General features: G+C 46.3%; 1 protein-coding gene across 1 annotated transcript in view; it reads right to left on the reverse strand.

The window, feature by feature from the left end:
* Positions 1 to 472: 472 nt before the first annotated feature.
* Positions 473 to 20554, reverse strand: part of LOC149435006 (interferon-induced very large GTPase 1-like) — a 35667-nt gene continuing 15585 nt past the window's right edge. The window contains exon 2 of the mRNA XM_089663100.1: positions 473 to 5307. Within this exon, the coding sequence (XP_089519226.1) occupies positions 602 to 5307 (4706 nt within the window). The 3' untranslated portion in view covers positions 473 to 601. The remainder of the gene's footprint in view (positions 5308 to 20554) is intronic.

Genomic DNA, 20554 nt, shown 5'->3' on the forward strand with positions numbered 1-20554 from the left:
TGGGGTGGTTGTTACAACTTGTAGAACATATTGTTTTAGATTGTCAGCTCTAACGAGCAGGGCCCTCTGATTCCTACTGTATTAAATTGTATTGTAATGGTAATGTCTATCTTCATTATGTAAAGCATTGAGCAAACTGTTGGCATATAAATCCTCTATAATACTAATAATACTAATAATATTCCCATACCAATTTTTTTTCTTTTTTGTTCAACGGCATCAGTCCTTTCTAATTGCAGGAGACTTTTTTGGTGCAGATATCAGAGTATAAAGATGAGGATCTTAAGCTACATTCACAATTGAGTGATTTGAAGCCTGAAACTCAAAGCTCCAACAATGCTCAAACTTAAAAAATCAGTTGTTCCCTATGGTGCCTCTTTGTGCTATCAAGATTGAACACCATAGAGAACAATTGATTTTTTATTTGAGTGTTTTTGGAGCTTGGAGCTTCAAAGCTACAAATCGCTCAAATGTGAATGCAGCCTCAGGCTAATGAGAGTCACCATACTAAAACTATATTCAGAAAAATAAATCTGCAATGTTCAAAACCAACATATATATTGTATATGTGAGTGATGACACAAATACAGTCATGTCATTTTCATTTGATTTTAAAAGATTCCTGTAAACTTGCAAGAGCCTGTTCTTCTGTGATTTCCATCCAGTCTTTTGGAAGTTCAGCTGGTTTTGCAGAATATCTCCGTGCAAAATCATCATTAAAAAGTACAAAAATGTATTTCCAGTAATCTGAGGATTTGAGGCTGGGGTCAGGCTGAATTAGCCAATCTGGATAGTATTTACGATAGTCTTTATATGGGTGATCTTTTTCTTCTGTGTCAGAATTTCTAAATGTATTGTTAGATACCACAGCAGTGGAACAAATGCCAGTGACTAAAGTCTCATCTTCGATCAATCTGTATCTTCCCAGTCCCCGGGGTTTGTGGAGGGATGCAGCGTGCTCCTGGTGATCACCTCCAGCATTCTCACAGGGGACCTTACAGAATGGACACTGCTTACCGCAACCAATCACTTTCTTCAACAATTCCTCCTGAGGCTTCAGTGTGACTCTGGAGAGAAGGCGTTCAATGTTCAACAATTCCGCATCTGATAAAATATCCTGCTTGGGAAGATAGTAAAGAATGGCCTCAGAGAACTGGCTGACATTTACTGTATTGTGGAAAGTGATCACTGTCATTTCATTCTGTGAGATCACTATTTCTTTGTCTAGTGACTTGCAGAAACTTTCCAGAAATGTCACAATGGTCTCTGTTTTCACACATTCCTCACTCTTCAGAACATATTTAATTTTTTCAATGACTGGATGTAAAACTTTTTCTTCTAAGGGTTTTAGAGTTTCTGGATTCCAGTATTTCTCAGTAATGTACTGAGAGATCCAGTCTTTCAAAAAGGTCTTATAATCATTAATGTAGGAATTATATTGTTTAAATTTGTTTTTCTTCAGTAAGTCCTCCAGCACAGTTAACTGAAAAGCACTTCTACTACTAAATATGTGACCGTCAGAACTTTGTAAAATTATGTCAATGATTTCCTCACCAAGATGTCGCAAAATATAATCAGTTAGAGCCGGCTTCAGGCAGAGCTCACAGAATTTTTTGGCCCTGCTCTGACATTCATCTTTCTCATGGAATATGCTCTCAAATGTGGCCAAATATTGAGGTTTTAATTTTCCAAGGCAAATTTTGGGGTCGTTTTCTTGAATGAACCTGTCATGTAAACCCTGAAATGCTCTAGATGATTTTCCAAAGATAAAAAGTTTTACATCTAGCTCAAACCTGGGAGTAAAGTGACATTTTTGAGTAGTTTTGTCTTTGAGTTTATCATTGATCATGTGTAGCAAATCCTGAAAGTAAGTATCATCATAATCCCCTGTGGTGCCTGCCTTCTCTTTAATGTATGTGTCACATATATCTATCAGAGTCATTGCAAGACCTTCTATCTTGTCCAGGTGTGTCTGAGTCGTATAAAATACATTGCGATCTGTGGAAAAAAAAGTCTTTTCAACGTGGCTTTTGTCAGGAACAAATGGATTGATCCCATAGTCATCCAAGCTCATCACACTGGTTAGGTTTTCATTAATACCGCCTCCCTTTACACCCATTTCATTCTTCTGCTGATGAAGAATCATTTGTCCAATGTTACGTCTTGTCAGTTCCTCTATTTGTAAATCAGAGAGGGTTTTCTTCCACATCTCTTCAAATTTTTGCTTTGCCTCCATGTCACCAAGTTCACAATTTCTTTCTCTGCAGTTTTTTAGGAGATTTGTTATTTCTTTCTCTATCACTTCCTGAGATGTCTTCTGAATATCCAGAATCTTGAATTTGCCTTTCTGGATTGAAACTGCCTCATTAAGTTTATTAAGCGAATTCCTTGCCAGTTCTTTCTTCAGGAATCTCACACTTATGAAGAAATCCTCTTTGTATCGTTCAATGAGATGAACATTCTCACATTTGCTGTCAAAATATTTTTCCAGTAACTTCAGCATTGTATCTTCCTCTTCTAACAGTAATCTCTGAAGATCACTATTAAACTGCATGCACATCTCAGCACTGAGACTGGCTGCAGATTGATTTCTGATGTAAGTTTCTTTGGTGATCATCCAGCTATGGATCTTTTTGGTGAAGTTCCATTCCCACAAAGAGTAATGCATAGACAGCTTGGTATACGCTTCTGCCACCAGACTGTTTCTGAAACTGAAGATGAATTTCTCATGTTTCACTGAGCTCCACAAACTTTTTATCCATGTGATGAAGTCAGGGATTTTGCATTGAATTCTATTAGAATTTGTAGATTTTAAAAATCCCAGCATATATTTCTTTAATTCATAAACATTTTTACTGTAGCCAAAGTTTACCGGAGCCATTGGTGGATCCCCTTGCCACAATCCAGGAATGTACCAGTTGTGTTTCTCAGGATCATAATCCATCACATCACTGAAACAGGTAATTCCACATTTCTTCTCCATACTTGCAGCTACTTTTGTCATTTCATCAAGTTGTTCTAGAAATTTCTTCCTGTCTCTCATGTTCTTTTCATGAGCATATACATCACTCACATTCTGATGTACAAACTGACAGCTGGGTTTCTTCCTGATTTCTTTCATCCGAAGAAAAGCATGGACCACAATCTGTAAAATATCCTTCATTTCTGTTGTGTTTTCCATGGCCATGTTGATGATGGTGATATCACTCAACCCCACCACCAGTGTGGCCATTTCATTGTCATGTTCATAACTGTCCTCCAAAGAGGCTAACTCTGGAGATTTCAGCGGCTCAGTGTCAATCACCAAGATGAAGTGACAGTCCAGCTCCTCTCGGAAGTTCTCTTTTACTTTCAGGAGAGTCATGAAGGCTCCTCGTGTGCATCGTCCACTGGCCACTGGTAACTGCAGACCAAACATGGTGTTCAGAAGGGTGGACTTCCCTGTACTCTGCACTCCCAGCACTGTGATTACTCTCATTTTGCATTGTCCTCCTGTCTTATTGTCTAGCTCAGTCAGAACATCAGTTATCCATTGTAAAGAAATATTAGAGGCGTCACCATCAATCAACTCTAATGGGAACCCATCTAGTAGGAGATCAGCAGCAATTCCTGGAAGTTTAGTGAATTGTCTTGTGGTTTTATTTTTCTTTTTGTTAACAACTGTGGAATACTCAGCCTCATAAAACTGACCCAGCTCACATAGGAAATGTTCTATTCCTAAAGAACTGTCTGAGATCCTCTGATCCAGCTGTTTAAGTTCTGACGTATCTGATTTACTTTTACATTTTGCCTTGTATTCTGCCTGCAACAATGAAGTGTTATTTCTTACAATTGAATCCAGTTCAAATTTCATCCATTTCAAGAAATAATGTTTTTCAGCTCTGGAGAGGTCAGTAATTGCTTCAGTAAAATGCACTAAGCCTACAGGAATGTCATGTTTGTATTGTTTTTCATGGAGTGATCTGATCTGTTGTTTGAGCTCAGATTGATATTCTTGTGCATCTTTTCCCCCTTGTCTCGTCATTCTGCAAAGTTCTTTTTCTACTTTAGACAATTCCTTCCACAGATCTCCCTGTAATTTCAATGTTTCCTTTTTATACCCTTCCACATCTTTTATTACTGAAGTAATTTTATTTGCAATTGCTTTTGCTTTCTGACATTCAGCAGAATTCTCATCAACAAAGATATGAAGTCCTTCAGTTTTATTTGTAGCACTACACAGGTTTTGTCTTTCTTTCTGACTGTTTATTAAAGCATTCTGAATTCCATTCTGAATTTTTTTCACTAGTACAGCATCATTATATGTGCTGGTTTTGAGAATAATATTTGTTTTACTCATCTTTAAAATTGTCATTAGATTTGTTATGTGCTTTAAGGTCTCTTCACTTATTTTTTTCCCCTTTTCTGGAGTAACAATAAAATAAAACTGGGTGTCAGTGTTACTGAAGGATGATAAAAGTCTGAATTGTATCTCAGAAATACTTTCAATGAATATAAATACAGCTGATGAGACTCGAGTCAGAAATGTGAATTGGTTCATGTTGGTCTCCAGGTCTCCTCGTAGGTTGGTCACTGCGATGGGTTCTGGGAAAACATCAGACTTATCACAGGGAAAATACCAGGACATTTCCACAAGGCCATCAGATATTTTCCTCTCCATATGTCCTTCCTCCATATCATCGTGTATGAAGAAGTTTTGGTCTTGTTGGGCTGGATTAAGAACTTGATTCAGGATTATAGATTTTGATAGTTTGTTGTCACCCAGTCTGATGAAGGAGAAAATAGGCATGGAAATATTCACCACATTTTCCTCATTGAACCTTTTCCTATCAGTTAGTGACTGAGGTCTCCACTTCTTCACAATGCCCCTCATTGCCCAAAGCATGAGGGTGCAGTGTGACCCGTCACCAGCAGGGAGAAGGAGAGGGACGGCAAACTGGCACACGGACAATCTAAATACAATCTCTTGTTGTACAAAACTGTCTGAACAATGGAGGAGAGCACAGAGGACATCCAGGGGGTGAATGGATTCCATTGAACTACTTTCCCCTTCAATCATTGACTCAAACATGTTATCAGTGGAATTGATTATTTGTGTATCTTGTCCATACTGAGTATTAAATGCAGTTCTGTTCAAGGCCATCAGCTTTCTCAAAAAATGCCACGGAACATCTTGAATGGTCTGGGGATGGACATCACTCAGAGTCTCTGCTCCGATTTCTAGGATGTTACTCAATGTCAGTTTGGAATCATTTAAATGCTTCATATTTAATCTGACAAGAAGTTCCTGGAAAATCTTCAATTTATCTGTAAAAAGAACAAAATGTTTTTAATATATAATCTTATGTTAAGCATTACTGGTATAAATAGTTTAAAACAATAAATATGAACGGTTTTCTACCTTAAGTCTAGGTTCACACCTAAGCGTTTTGCGGTGCGTTTTGCATTTTGCAGAAACACACTGCAGTCCTTTTAACATGATTTCCTATGGGACATCTCCACGTTTTCATCCGGGGCGGTTTTTTTAAAGGGTTGGGGACTTATTTAAATGCAAAGCGTTGCATTTTGTCTCAATAGAATTCAATGGAGACATTGCAAAAATGCACGTGATGTGTTTTTGATGCGTTTTTTACACTATTTGGATGTGTTTTGCATTTTTATCTGCCCAGCAACAAGTTGGAAAAAACCCCTGCAAAACGCATTAGAGACACATGGGCAAAAACGCTAAATGCACCGCATAAAGCACTGCAGAGACAGATCACATGTAAATTGTATAGGTGTGAACCTAGCTGAATTCCAACTTTCTTTTCACTAGAAATGAATGGAATGATCAATCCCAGCACAGTCCCTGTACCATGTTGCTCTGTTGTCTGCAGATCACCTGATACTCTGGGATTGGTTGTTGCTTTGTATCATGTGACCCTCTGTATATCCTGATGATAGACTCTGCCCCTTCCACAACCACTTCCTCCAGCAGATCATTGCTACCTCTAATGTAGTTCTAAAGGGGAAAAAGCTCCTCAAATTAAAGTATACATTTTCACTTTGATCCTTTACATTCTGCTCCTTTACATACAAATCCCACTTATGTGATATCTAGAGATGAGCGAAGTATTCAAAAATTCGATTCGACTGATTCGGCGAATTCGTGGACAATATTCAATTCGAGTCGAATATATTCGCTGTGAATTTAACTTAAAAAAGGGTGTTTCTAGGCTTCAGAGAGACTTAATATTAGTGCAGAACACTGTACCTTTAATTTAAATGCCCTTGGAGTCTGCTGGGGAAGAGAAATAATACTGTCAGTCAGTATGACATGCAGATGAGTGCCGTCGATCTTAGAATCACCGCACACTTCACTCATTTGGCCAGTCACGGGGCCAAAACCAGTGTTTGGAGCCACAGTGTGGCGGTGGAGGCAGCAGCAATGGGAGGCCATACAGCAACCTATGACAAAATGGAAACCAGCAGGAGTGTGAGGAGACCTCAAAGTGGCACATGGCAGAGTGGGAGCAATGGGAGGCGGTACAGGGACCCATGTCACACTGTGGACCCAGCAGCAGCGTGACCAGGCGGTACGGGGGCCCATGGCAGATTACAGGCCTGGCAGCAGCAATGGGAGGCCCGTAATCTGTCAGCACCCTATGACAAAAAATGGAACACACCAGCAGTGTGTGAGGAGACCTGAAAGTGGCACATGGCAGAGTGTGGCGATGGAGACAGCAGCAATGGGAGGCCGTACAGGGACCCATGACAGACTCTGGACCTGGCAGCAGCATGAGGAGGCGGTATATAGGGGCCCATGGCAGATTAGGGGCCTGGCAGCAACTATGGGAGGCCCGTAATCTGCCAGCACCCTATGTCAAAAAATTGAACACCACAGTAGTGTGTGAGGAGACCTGAAAGTGGCACATGGCAGAGTGTGGCGATGGAGACAGCAGCAATGGGAGGCCGTACAGGGACCCATGAGAGACTCTGGACCTGGCAGCAGCATGAGGAGGCGGTATATAGGGGCCTATGGCAGATTAGGGGCCTGGCAGCAGCTATAGGAGGCCCGTAATCTGCCAGCACCCTATGTCAAAAAATTGAACACACCAGCAGTGTGAGGAGACCTGAAAGTTGCACATGGCAGAGTGTGGCGATGGAGACAGCAGCAATGGGAGGCCGTACAGGGACCCATGACAGACTCTGGACTTGGCAGCAGCATGAGGAGGCGGTATATAGGGGCCCATGGCAGATTAGGGGCCTGGCAGCAGCTATGGGAGGCCCGTAATCTGCCAGCACCCTATGTCAAAAAATTCAACACACCAGCAGTGTGTGAGGAGACCTGAAAGTGGCACATGGCAGAGTGTGGCGATGGAGACAGCAGCAATGGGAGGCCGTACAGGGACCCATGAGAGACTCTGGACCTGGCAGCAGCATGAGGAGGCGGTATATAGGGGCCTATGGCAGATTATGGGCCTGGCAGCAGCTTTAGGAGGCCCGTAATCTGCCAGCACCCTATGTCAAAAAATTCAACACACCAGCAGTGTGAGGAGACCTGAAAGTGGCACATGGCAGAGTGTGGCGATGGAGACAGCAGCAATGGGAGGCCGTACAGGGACCCATGAGAGACTCTGGACCTGGCAGCAGCATGAGGAGGCGGTATATAGGGGCCCATGGCAGATTAGGGGCCTGGCAGCAGCTATGGGAGGCCCGTAATCTGCCAGCACCCTATGTCAAAAAATTCAACACACCAGCAGTGTGTGAGGAGACCTGAAAGTGGCACATGGCAGAGTGTGGCGATGGAGACAGCAGCAATGGGAGGCCGTACAGGGACCCATGAGAGACTCTGGACCTGGCAGCAGCATGAGGAGGCGGTATATAGGGGCCCATGGCAGATTAGGGGCCTGGCAGCAGCTATGGGAGGCCCGTAATCTGCCAGCACCCTATGTCAAAAAATTCAACACACCAGCAGTGTGTGAGGAGACCTGAAAGTGGCACATGGCAGAGTGTGGCGATGGAGACAGCAGCAATGGGAGGCCGTACAGGGACCCATGAGAGACTCTGGACCTGGCAGCAGCATGAGGAGGCGGTATATAGGGGCCCATGGCAGATTAGGGGCCTGGCAGCAGCTATGGGAGGCCCGTAATCTGCCAGCACCCTATGTCAAAAAATTCAACACACCAGCAGTGTGTGAGGAGACCTGAAAGTGGCACATGGCAGAGTGTGGCGATGGAGACAGCAGCAATGGGAGGCCGTACAGGGACCCATGAGAGACTCTGGACCTGGCAGCAGCATGAGGAGGCGGTATATAGGGGCCTATGGCAGATTAGGGGCCTGGCAGCAGCTTTAGGAGGCCCGTAATCTGCCAGCACCCTATGTCAAAAAATTCAACACACCAGCAGTGTGAGGAGACCTGAAAGTGGCACATGGCAGAGTGTGGCGATGGAGACAGCAGCAATGGGAGGCCGTACAGGGACCCATGAGAGACTCTGGACCTGGCAGCAGCATGAGGAGGCGGTATATAGGGGCCCATGGCAGATTAGGGGCCTGGCAGCAGCTATGGGAGGCCCGTAATCTGCCAGCACCCTATGTCAAAAAATTCAACACACCAGCAGTGTGTGAGGAGACCTGAAAGTGGCACATGGCAGAGTGTGGCGATGGAGACAGCAGCAATGGGAGGCCGTACAGGGACCCATGAGAGACTCTGGACCTGGCAGCAGCATGAGGAGGCGGTATATAGGGGCCCATGGCAGATTAGGGGCCTGGCAGCAGCTATGGGAGGCCCGTAATCTGCCAGCACCCTATGTCAAAAAATTCAACACACCAGCAGTGTGTGAGGAGACCTGAAAGTGGCACATGGCAGAGTGTGGCGATGGAGACAGCAGCAATGGGAGGCCGTACAGGGACCCATGAGAGACTCTGGACCTGGCAGCAGCATGAGGAGGCGGTATATAGGGGCCCATGGCAGATTAGGGGCCTGGCAGCAGCTATGGGAGGCCCGTAATCTGCCAGCACCCTATGTCAAAAAATTCAACACACCAGCAGTGTGTGAGGAGACCTGAAAGTGGCACATGGCAGAGTGTGGCGATGGAGACAGCAGCAATGGGAGGCCGTACAGGGACCCCTGAGAGACTCTGGACCTGGCAGCAGCATGAGGAGGCGGTATATAGGGGCCCATGGCAGATTAGGGGCCTGGCAGAAGCTATGGGAGGCCCGTAATCTGCCAGCACCCTATGTCAAAAAATTCAACACACCAGCAGTGTGTGAGGAGACCTGAAAGTGGCACATGGCAGAGTGTGGCGATGGAGACAGCAGCAATGGGAGGCCGTACAGGGACCCATGAGAGACTCTGGACCTGGCAGCAGCATGAGGAGGCGGTATATAGGGGCCCATGGCAGATTAGGGGCCTGGCAGCAGCTATGGGAGGCCCGTAATCTGCCAGCACCCTATGTCAAAAAATTCAACACACCAGCAGTGTGAGGAGACCTGAAAGGGGCACATGGCAGAGTGTGGCGATGGAGACAGCAGCAATGGGAGGCCGTACAGGGACCCATGAGAGACTCTGGACCTGGCAGCAGCATGAGGAGGCGGTATAAGGGCCCATGGCAGATTAGGGGCCTGGCAGCAGCTATGGGAGGCCCGTAATCTGCCAGCACCCTATGACAAAAAATGGAACACACCAGCAGTGTGTGAGGAGACCTGAAAGTGGCACATGTTTGAGGCATGATTCATGGCGGATTTAGTCAGTTGTGTCAGGAACTGGTGGTTTGAAATCCAGACTAATCCACGCCTGATTCATTTTCACAAACGTGAGTCTCTCCACACTTTGGGTGGACAGTCGTGTCCTCCGCGGAGTTACAATACCTCCTGCCGCACTAAACACGCGCTCCGATGCCACACTACTGGCCGGGCATGACAGCCTTTCAAGGGCAAATTCAGCTAGTTGGGGCCAAAGGTCAAGTTTCGTTGCCCAGTAGTCAAGGGGATTGTCTACCTCGGTTGGCAGGGTGCTGTCCAAGTAGGCCCAAGCCTGTTGTTTGAGGTCCTGCTCCAGGTCCACCTGATGCTGCTGCTGCTGCTGCTGCTGCTGCTGCGGCTGGTTAGTAGTTTCCTCACTGCGCTGGTGAAGAAAGCTACTCATCATCGACTGCAGACTGAGGCAGCCGCTGCTGGTGGAGCTGCCACTGCTCCTACCACCCCACCCCTCCCCTGCTGCCATGGCAGCGGAACGCGAGCGCACAGGGCCCACAGTGTCTGAGGATGGACGTTGGCGCACAAAGGCAGAGACCAACTGACTACATAGGTGGTTTTTATAGTACGTTATTTTGGCCTCCCTCTCAGCAGGTGTGAAAAAGGCCACCATTTTTGAACGGTAGCGAAGGTCCAACAAGGTGGACAGCCAAAAGTCATCCCTCTGTCTGATGGTTATTATTCGGCTGTCGCTACGCAAGCAACCAAGCATGCTATGGGCCATTTGTGCCAAGGAATGCGAGGGACTCCCTGCCTCCATCTCCACAGCATACTGCCACGGTGCGTCTGGGTCCTCTTTCTCCTCCTCCTCCTCCTCTACCAGATGCTCCTGCTCCTCCACTCCTGTCCGCTGAGTGGAAAAACCACCCATTTCACTCAATAATTCCTGAGCACAAATGTCCTCCTCTACCTCCTCCTCTTCTTCCTGTCCTGCCCCCACAGGGGTCATGTGGCGTTGAGATCTGTGCGCCACGTCTACCGCACCCTGACCAGCCATTGTTAACAGCATTTGTTCAAGGACGTGCAACAGAGGAATGACATCGTTCATCCCATAGTCCTGCCGACTCACGAATAGCGTGGCCTCCTCAAAGGGCCTGAGCAAGCGGCAGGTGTCACGCATGAGCTGCCAATGGCTGACATCGAAGTTACACAGGGGAGTACCTTTATCCGCTTGTAACATCAGGAAATCGGTGATGGCCTTTCGCTGCTCGTAAAGGCGGTCTAACATGTGTAGGGTTGAATTCCACCTTGTTGCAACGTCGCAGATCAGGCGATGATGTGGAATTCCGTTCTGCCGCTGCAGCTCAATGAGGGTGTGCTTTGCGGTGTAGGAATGGCTGAAATGCATGCAAAGTTTACGTGACATTTTAAGGATGTCTTGCAGTGGGATGGTGGATTTTAGGAACCGCTTGACAACCAGATTGAACACGTGAGCCATGCATGGCGCATGGCACAACCTTCCTTGACGCAGAGCAGACACCATGTTCTTTCCGTTGTCGGTCAACATGGTTCCGATTTTCAGTTTGCGCGGAGACAGCCATCTGTCGATTTCTCTGTTCATTACACTCAGAAGTTCCTCCCCTGTGTGACTACGTTCGCCAAGGCATACCAGGTGCAGCACAGCGTGACACCGTTGCGCCCTGCACATGTGATATGCCGGTCGGGTAATGGGACTTGGCACGGGGGTGGCGGCTGAGGACACGGCGGAAGAAGAGGTGGTAGAGGCGGACATCTTTTGTAGACCAAGGACGTGCAAACATGGAGGCAAAAGTGGCGTGACCTGTCCAAGTTGCTGGTGCGGCTGTGACGGCACCACGTTCACCCAGTGGGCCGTAAATGACATGTACTGTCCCTGACCGTAGTTACAGCTCCACACGTCGGCGCTGCCGTGCACTTTGGCAGAGACCGACATGCTCAAAGACTGGCCCACCATGTCTTCTACATGTGAATGCAGGGCTGGCACTGCCTTTTTGGCGAAGAAATGACGGCTTGGCACTCTCCACCGCGGCGCGGCACAAGCCATCATTTCTCGGAAAGGTGCTGAGTCCACCACTTGGAAAGGGAGGGACTGCAGCACCAGCAACTTGGACAGGAGGACGTTCAGCTTTTGCACCGTCGGGTGCGTGCTCGCAAACTGTTGTCTCTTGGAAACGGATTCCAAGAAAGACTGCTGACGGAATCCGTGAAGAGGAGTAGCAGGAGAAGGAGCATCTGAACGAGCGGAAGATGCCAACGAGCGACAACTCCCCTCAGCAGAGGTGTTGGAGCCTTGACTGGCTGATGGAGGGCGATTGACGTCGGGTGACGGAGCAAGTAACGGAGCGGGTGATGGAGCGGGGGCTGGGGCGGGCAGAACCGCTGTATCTTTATCACGGTTTTCCCAGGCCACCAAATGGCGACGCTGCATATGCTGCCGCAACTCTGTAGTCCCAACATGGGCCCCCTGGCCACGCTTGACTTTCTGGCCACATAGTCGACATACGGCTACGTTTACTTCCTCGGGCGGCTTGACGAAAAATTGCCACACCGCCGAGTAGGAAACTTTGCCCCCGATACTCCTCACTGGCTGACTGCTGCTTCCTCCGTGCACACCTGCACCACTACTGGCCGTGGTGGTAGGCTGCAGTGGAGCTGGTGCTCTACTCCGTGGCCGTTTGGCTCCACTGACACTGCTGCGACCCTGCTGCCTCCTGGGCAACCCACCGACTGTTTCGCTCGCTGCCAAGCTGCCACCCTCTTCTCCTGATGATGCGGAAGAAATTGCCTGATGACGACGAGGCTGCCAAGTGCGATCAACCTCCTCATCATCAAGTAGGGTTTCCACCTCACTACTAGCCCCCTCGGCTGCGTCTGGGTCAGGAGACAGACCTGTCTCTAGACCGGCTACCGAGCCACTCTCCTCGCCACTACTTCTTCGCCTGGCTGCTGAAAAGGCGGATGTCTCCCCCCGTTCCTGACCACCCTCTGTTAGCTCTTCCTCACTGTACAGTGGGGCTGAGCCCACAGCATGCGATACTTCGCTTGGTGAGGGAACACCAAAGGACAGGGGCAGGTAGAGGACACGTGATTTCAGTGGGCTTGGTCCCGGGCCATGCCAACTAACGGTTGTGTCTGACGTACCCACCGACCGTTGGCTGTAGGTGTCAGAGGTGACCTGGGAAGAGGAAGACGACCGAGCCAACCAATCGATGACGGCAGGGTTGTCGGTGGAGACACGACCGCTGGATGACACCGGGAGCACTGGCCTCTGGCTGCGAATAGTGCTGCCTCGACCCCTTCCTCTGCTGCCACGTCTGCTCGCTCCTAAAACATTGCCTCCTCTGCCACTCCTATGCATGTTGTCTGACATACTCTTTAATTCAACGATTCTGTGTCCCTGAGTAACAATTCTGTGTCCCTGAGTAACAATTCTGTGTCTGTCCCTGAGTAACAATTCTGTGGCCCTAAGTAACGGTTCTGTGGCCCTCAGTAACAATTCTGTGTCCCTCAGTAACAATTCTGTGTCTGTCCCTGAGTAACAATTCTGTGGCCCTAAGTAACGGTTCTGTGGCCCTCAGTAACAATTCTGTGTCCCTGATTAACGTTTATGTGGCCCTAAGTAACGGTTCTGTGGCCCTCAGTAACAATTCTGTGTCCCTGAGTAACAATTCTGTGTCTGTCCGAGTAACAATTATGTGGCCCTAAGTAACAGTTCTGTGGCCCTCAGTAACAATTCTGTGTCACTGAGTAACAATTCTGTGGCCCTAAGTAACGGTTCTGTGGCCCTCAGTAACAATTCTGTGTCCCTCAGTAACAATTCTGTGTCCCTCAGTAACAATTCTGTGTCTGTCCCTGATTAACGTTTACGTGGCCCTAAGTAACGGTTCTGTGGCCCTCAGTAACAATTCTGTGTCCCTGATTAACGTTTCTGTGGCCCTAAGTAACGGTTCTGTGGCCCTCAGTAACAATTCTGTGTCCCTCAAGAAACAATTCTGTGTCTGTCCGTGAGTAACAATTCTGTGGCCCTAAGTAACGGTACTGTGGCCCTCAGTAACAATTCTGTGTCCCTGATTAACGTTTATGTGGCCCTAAGTAACGGTTCTGTGGCCCTCAGTAACAATTCTGTGTCCCTGATTAACGTTTCTGTGGCCCTAAGTAACGGTTCTGTGGCCCTCAGTAACAATTCTGTGTCCCTCAGTAACAATTCTGTGTCTGTCCCTGAGTAACAATTCTGTGGCCCTAAGTAACGGTTCTGTGGCCCTCAGTAACAATTCTGTGTCCCTGATTAACGTTTATGTGGCCCTAAGTAACGGTTCTGTGGCCCTCAGTAACAATTCTGTGTCCCTGAGTAACAATTCTGTGTCTGTCCGAGTAACAATTCTGTGGCCCTAAGTAACAGTTCTGTGGCCCTCAGTAACAATTCTGTGTCCCTGAGTAACAATTCTGTGGCCCTAAGTAACGGTTCTGTGGCCCTCAGTAACAATTCTGTGGCCCTGAGTAACAATTCTGTGGCCCTAAGTAACGGTTCTGTGGCCCTCAGTAACAATTCTGTGTCCCTCAGTAACAATTCTTTGTATGTCCCTGATTAACGTTTACGTGGCCCTAAGTAACGGTTCTGTGGCCCTCAGTAACAATTCTGTGTCCCTGATTAACGTTTCTGTGGCCCTAAGTAACGGTTCTGTGGCCCTCAGTAACAATTCTGTGTCCCTCAAGAAACAATTCTGTGTCTGTCCCTGAGTAACAATTCTGTGGCCCTAAGTAACAGTTCTGTGGCCCTCAGTAACAATTCTGTGTCCCTGATTAACTTTTATGTGGCCCTAAGTAACGGTTCTGTGGCCCTCAGTAACAATTCTGTGTCCCTGATTAACGTTTCTGTGGCCCTAAGTAACGGTTCTGTGGCCCTCAGTAACAATTCTGTGTCCCTCAGTAACAATTCTGTGTCTGTCCCTGAGTAACAATTCTGTGGCCCTCAGTAACGGTTCTGTGGCCCTCAGTAACAATTCTGTGTCCTTGAGTAACAATTCTGTGTCTGTCCGAGTAACAATTCTGTGTCCCTCAGTAACAGTTCTGTGGCCCTCAGTAACAATTCTGTGTCCCTGAGTAACAATTCTGTGGCCCTAAGTAACGGTTCTGTGGCCCTCAGTAACAATTCTGTGTCCCTGGTTAACGTTTCTGTGGCCCTAAGTAACGGTTCTGTGGCCCTCAGTAACAATTCTGTGTCCCTCAAGAAACAATTCTGTGTCTGTCCCTGAGTAACAATTCTGTGGCCCTAAGTAACGGTTCTGTGGCCCTCAGTAACAATTCTGTGTCCCTGATTAACTTTTATGTGGCCCTAAGTAACGGTTCTGTGGCCCTCAGTAACAATTCTGTGTCCCTGATTAACGTTTTTGTGGCCCTAAGTAACGGTTCTGTGGCCCTCAGTAACAATTCTGTGTCCCTCAGTAACAATTCTGTGTCTGTCCCTGAGTAACAATTCTGTGGCCCTAAGTAACGGTTCTGTGGCCCTCAGTAACAATTCTGTGTCCCTGAGTAACAATTCTGTGTATGCCCGAGTAACAATTCTGTGGCCCTAAGTAACAGTTCTGTGGCCCTCAGTAACAATTCTGTGTCCCTGAGTAACAATTCTGTGGCCCTAAGTAACGGTTCTGTGGCCCTCAGTAACAATTCTGTGGCCCTGAGTAACAATTCTGTGGCCCTAAGTAACGGTTCTGTGGCCCTCAGTAACAATTCTGTGTTCCTCAGTAACAATTCTTTGTATGTCCCTGATTAACGTTTACGTGGCCCTAAGTAACGGTTCTGTGGCCCTCAGTAACAATTCTGTGTCCCTGATTAACGTTTCTGTGGCCCTAAGTAACGGTTCTGTGGCCCTCAGTAACAATTCTGTGTCCCTAAAGAAACAATTCTGTGTCTGTCCCTGAGTAACAATTCTGTGGCCCTAAGTAATGGTTCTGTGGCCCTCAGTAACAATTCTGTGTCCCTGATTAACTTTTATGTGGCCCTAAGTAACGGTTCTGTGGCCCTCAGTAACAATTCTGTGTCCCTGATTAACGTTTCTGTGGCCCTAAGTAACGGTTCTGTGGCCCTCAGTAACAATTCTGTGTCCCTCAGTAACAATTCTGTGTCTGTCCCTGAGTAACAATTCTGTGGCCCTAAGTAACGGTTCTGTGGCCCTCAGTAACAATTCTGTGTCCCTGAGTAACAATTCTGTGTCTGTCCGAGTAACAATTCTGTGGCCCTAAGTAACAGTTCTGTGGCCCTCAGTAACAATTCTGTGTCCCTGAGTAACAATTCTGTGGCCCTAAGTAACGGTTCTGTGGCCCTCAGTAACAATTCTGTGTCCCTGAGTAACAATTCTGTGTCTGCCCGAGTAACAATTCTGTGGCCCTAAGTAACAGTTCTGTGGCCCTCAGTAACAATTCTGTGTCCCTGAGTAACAATTCTGTGGCCCTAAGTAACGGTTCTGTGGCCCTCAGTAACAATTCTGTGGCCCTGAGTAACAATTCTGTGGCCCTAAGTAACGGTTCTGTGGCCCTCAGTAACAATTCTGTGTCCCTCAGTAACAATTCTGTGTCTGTCCCTGAGTAACAATTCTGTGGCCCTAAGTAACGGTTCTGTGGCCCTCAGTAACAATTCTGTGTCCCTGAGTAACAATTCTGTGTATGCCCGAGTAACAATTCTGTGGCCCTAAGTAACAGTTCTGTGGCCCTCAGTAACAATTCTGTGTCCCTGAGTAACAATTCTGTGGCCCTAAGTAACGGTTCTGTGGCCCTCAGTAACAATTCTGTGTCCCTGAGTAACAATTCTGTGGCCCTAAGTAACGGTTGTGGCCCTCAGTAACAATTCTGTGTCCCTCAGTAACAATTCTGTGTCTGTCCCTGAGTAACAATTATGTGGCCCTAAGTAACGGTTATGTGGCCCTCAGTAACAATTCTGTGTCCCTGAGTAACGTTTCTGTGGCCCTAAGTAACGGTTCTGTGGCCCTCAGTAACAATTCTGTGTCCCTGAGTAACAATTCTGTGTCTGTCCGAGTAACAATTCTCTGGCCCTAAGTAACAGTTCTGTGGCCCTCAGTAACAATTCTGTGTCCCTGAGTAACAATTCTGTGGCCCTAAGTAACGGTTCTGTGGCCCTCAGTAACAATTCTGTGTCCCTGAGTAACAATTCTGTGGCCCTAAGTAACGGTTGTGGCCCTCAGTAACAATTCTGTGTCCCTCAGTAACAATTCTGTGTCTGTCCCTGAGTAACAATTATGTGGCCCTAAGTAACGTTTCTGTGGCCCTAAGTAACGGTTCTGTGGCCCTCAGTAACAATTCTGTGTCCCTGAGTAACAATTCTGTGTCTGTCCCTGAGTAACAATTCTGTGGCCCTAAGTAACGGTTCTGTGGCCCTCAGTAACAATTCTGTGTCCCTGAGTAACGTTTCTGTGGCCCTAAGTAACAATTCTGTGTCCCTCAGTAACAATTCTGTGTCTGTCCCTGAGTAACAATTCTGTGGCCCTAACTAACGTTTCTGTGGCCCTAAGTAACAGTTCTGTGGCCCTCACTAACAATTCTGTGTCCCTGAGTAACGTTTCTGTGGCCCTAAGTAACAATTCTGTGGCCCTCAGTAACAATTCTGTCTGTCCCTGAGTAACAATTCTGTGGCCCTAACTATCGTTTCTGTGGCCCTAAGTAACAGTTCTGTGGCCCTCAGTAACAATTCTGTGTCCCTGAGTAACGTTTCTGTGGCCCTAAGTAACAATTCTGTGGCCCTCAGTAACAATTCTGTGTCTGTCCCTGAGTAACAATTCTGTGGCCCTAACTAACGTTTCTGTGGCCCTAAGTAACAGTTCTGTGGCCCTCAGTAACAATTCTGTGTCTGTCCCTGAGTAACAATTCTGTGACCCTAACTAACGTTTCTGTGGCCCTAAGTAACAGTTCTGTGGCCCTCAGTAACAATTCTGTGTCTGTCCCTGAGTAACAATTCTGTGGCCCTAACTAACGTTTCTGTGGCCCTAAGTAACAATTCTCTGGCACTCAGTAACAATTCTGTCTGTCCCTGAGTAACAGTTCTGTGGCCCTAATAACGTTTCTGTGGCCCTAAGTAACAGTTCTGTGGCCCTCAGTAACAATTCTGTGTCTGTCCCTGAGTAAAAATTCTGTGGCCCTAACTAACGTTTCTGTGGCCCTAAGTAACAATTCTCTGGCACTCAGTAACAATTCTGTCTGTCCCTGAGTAACAATTCTGTGGCCCTAACTATCGTTTCTTTGGCCCTAAGTAACGATTCTGTGGCCCTCATTAACAATTCTGTGTCCCTAAGTAACGTTTCTGTGGCCCTCATTAACAATTCTGTGTCCCTAAGTAACGTTTCTGTGGCCCTAAGTAACGTTTCTCTGTCCCTAAGTAACGTTTCTGTGGCCCTAACTCTGTCCCTAATACAGAGCGGTCTGCCTCTCTTGAATGACTGGAGGCAAATGAAGAATTCTAAAATGGCTGCTATTTATAGCTCGACCATTACACAGTGCTGGCTGGCTGGCTGCTGATTGGCTAATGCGATCACATGTCATTAAGGAATGCATTATGGGTCAGCGCGCCTTGTCTGCGCGCCTTCCCAGACATCCCCGCTCCGTCGCCGCACATGTCCGCCGCCATTTTAGGAAAAATTTCGATTCGCGCGTCCGAAGTAGGCTATTTTTCGGATTCTACTCGAATTTCACTTCGCCTACTTCGATTCGCTCATCTCTAGTGATATCCTTATAATCAGACAATTTTGTTTTTTACATTTTGGGGTAAATGCATTTGAATCTGAAATGGAAGTGCTGTCTGTCCTGATTAAACAAAAGGTATAAAATGCAGGACTGAGACACCTCCCCCATCTATTTTTTCATACAAACCACACAAACTACACATCAGGAGCACATTTGTAATCTGAATCTCCATTCCTAAATTGTATCTATAACTAAAACTTTTTTTTTATAGAATCAGGAACTTATATAAACCCTGTGAGGTATTTTTTGCTGCCAGTGTAAAATTGGGTAATATCTCCCAAAGTTTGAGAAATTTCGCTTAGCCAGCTTTTCCCAGAACAGGTGTCCTAATTGGAAGAGTTCTTCCTACCTCTTGTTCTGAGGACAACTCCAGAATGTTGGCTTTACCCTTAGCCCTCATGCACATTTGATGTTTTTGCAGCGGCTGTTTTTGGCGTTTAACATTTTTTTCTATAGTTGATAAACTCCCCAGCATGTTATCCTATGTATCCATACACAGATAGATTGGAATCAACGTTTTTTTGGCTGGAAAAAAAACAAAACTAGTGAGTTTCTAGAGGAGCCTTTCAGCTGTAAGAACGCTCCAGCACTGAAAAATGGGGCAAAACGCAGTAAAACATGGTAAAACACAGTAAAACGTGGTAAAATGCCGTAAACCAACGTTTTTGGATGTTATTCAATAAAAAAAAAATTTTTTTGTTTTAAAAATTGCAAAAAAACGCAGACACGGAAAAAATGCCGCTATTCACGGCAAAACACTGCTAAACACTAATGCAAAAACACTAAAAAATCTGAAAAACTTGTGTTTTTAATGTGACGTTACACAGCTAACATTACCAGCGTTATAAAAACATCAAGTGTGCATGAGGGCTAAATGTTTGTGTTTGGGACAGCAATAAAACATGACAGAAGTTCTAACCCCTCGCATCCAAAATTTTAAAAAAAGTATTTTACTTGAGATGCACTTAGGTTTCTCTTGTACTGGATAGAGAGAAAACAGGTGGCGCACACACCTAGTGCATTATCCAAGGTTTATTGTAGGAATGAAATCATAAAAACATACTCACAGACGAAGCATGTATCTAAAAAGCATAGAAAAATGACAATGGCCACAACGGCGGGCAAGGTGTTCTCACTGTCAGTGCGGTCAAATGGCTGACGCGTTTCGGGGACGCTTCGTCTGTGAGTATGTTTTTATTATTTCACTCCTACAATAAACCTTGGATAATGCACTAGGTGTGTGCGCCACCTGTTTTCTCTCTATCCAGTGGCTGATTTCCCCGTCTGAGGAGGGCTGCACCCCTGAAGCATTTCCTTTGGTTGTCGCTGTCCTGGTACCCTTGGCTTCCCTTTTGGCTTTGCATATTCTGAGGTGCTGGAGAGTACATACGATATCCAGTTCTCTTGTACTGTCTCTCAGGGTAACGGTGTGTTCTGTGTCTCACTCCCATTCTGTCCTTATCACAGTAGGGATGCCAGGACAGAGTTAGGCTATAAGCAATCATAATGTATAAAAAAAATTCTGATCACCTCCCCAGAGTAGTACAGTGTTACTATGGTAACATTATAGTGCTCTGGTAACAATTTTAAAATATGTAATCAAAAAGAAAAACAATTAAAAAAAGTATTACATTTTTTTTGTATTGTCACCAGTCAGTGTCACTAATAATTGCCACACCCCTTAGATGATGATGCTGTACTGCACTGGTGACAGATGTAAAAAAAATGTGAAAATGTGTTTATTAATTTCTTCATTTTCCAAAAAATTGTGAAAAAAATCACAACTTCAAAAAACTCTCCATGCCTCTTACTAAATACCTTGGACTGTCTATTTTCCAAAAAGGGGTCATTTGGGGGTATTTGTACCGTCCTGACATTTGTGGGCAGTTGTACTGTCCTGACACGTGGGGGGTGTTTGTACTATCCTGACACATGGGGGGTGTTTGTACTGTCCTGACATTTGGGGGGGGGGGGCATTTGTACTGTCCTGACATGTGTGATGTATTTGTACTGTCTTGATATGTGTGATGTATTTGTACTGTCCTGATATTTTGGGGCCTCATGAAATCAGCCATCAGTACATCAGGATTGAT

The sequence above is a fragment of the Staurois parvus genome, unplaced genomic scaffold, assembly GCF_062004578.1.
Source record: "Staurois parvus isolate SC_StPar_1 unplaced genomic scaffold, SC_StPar_1.0 ptg001626l, whole genome shotgun sequence".
Classification (NCBI taxonomy): domain Eukaryota; kingdom Metazoa; phylum Chordata; class Amphibia; order Anura; family Ranidae; genus Staurois; species Staurois parvus.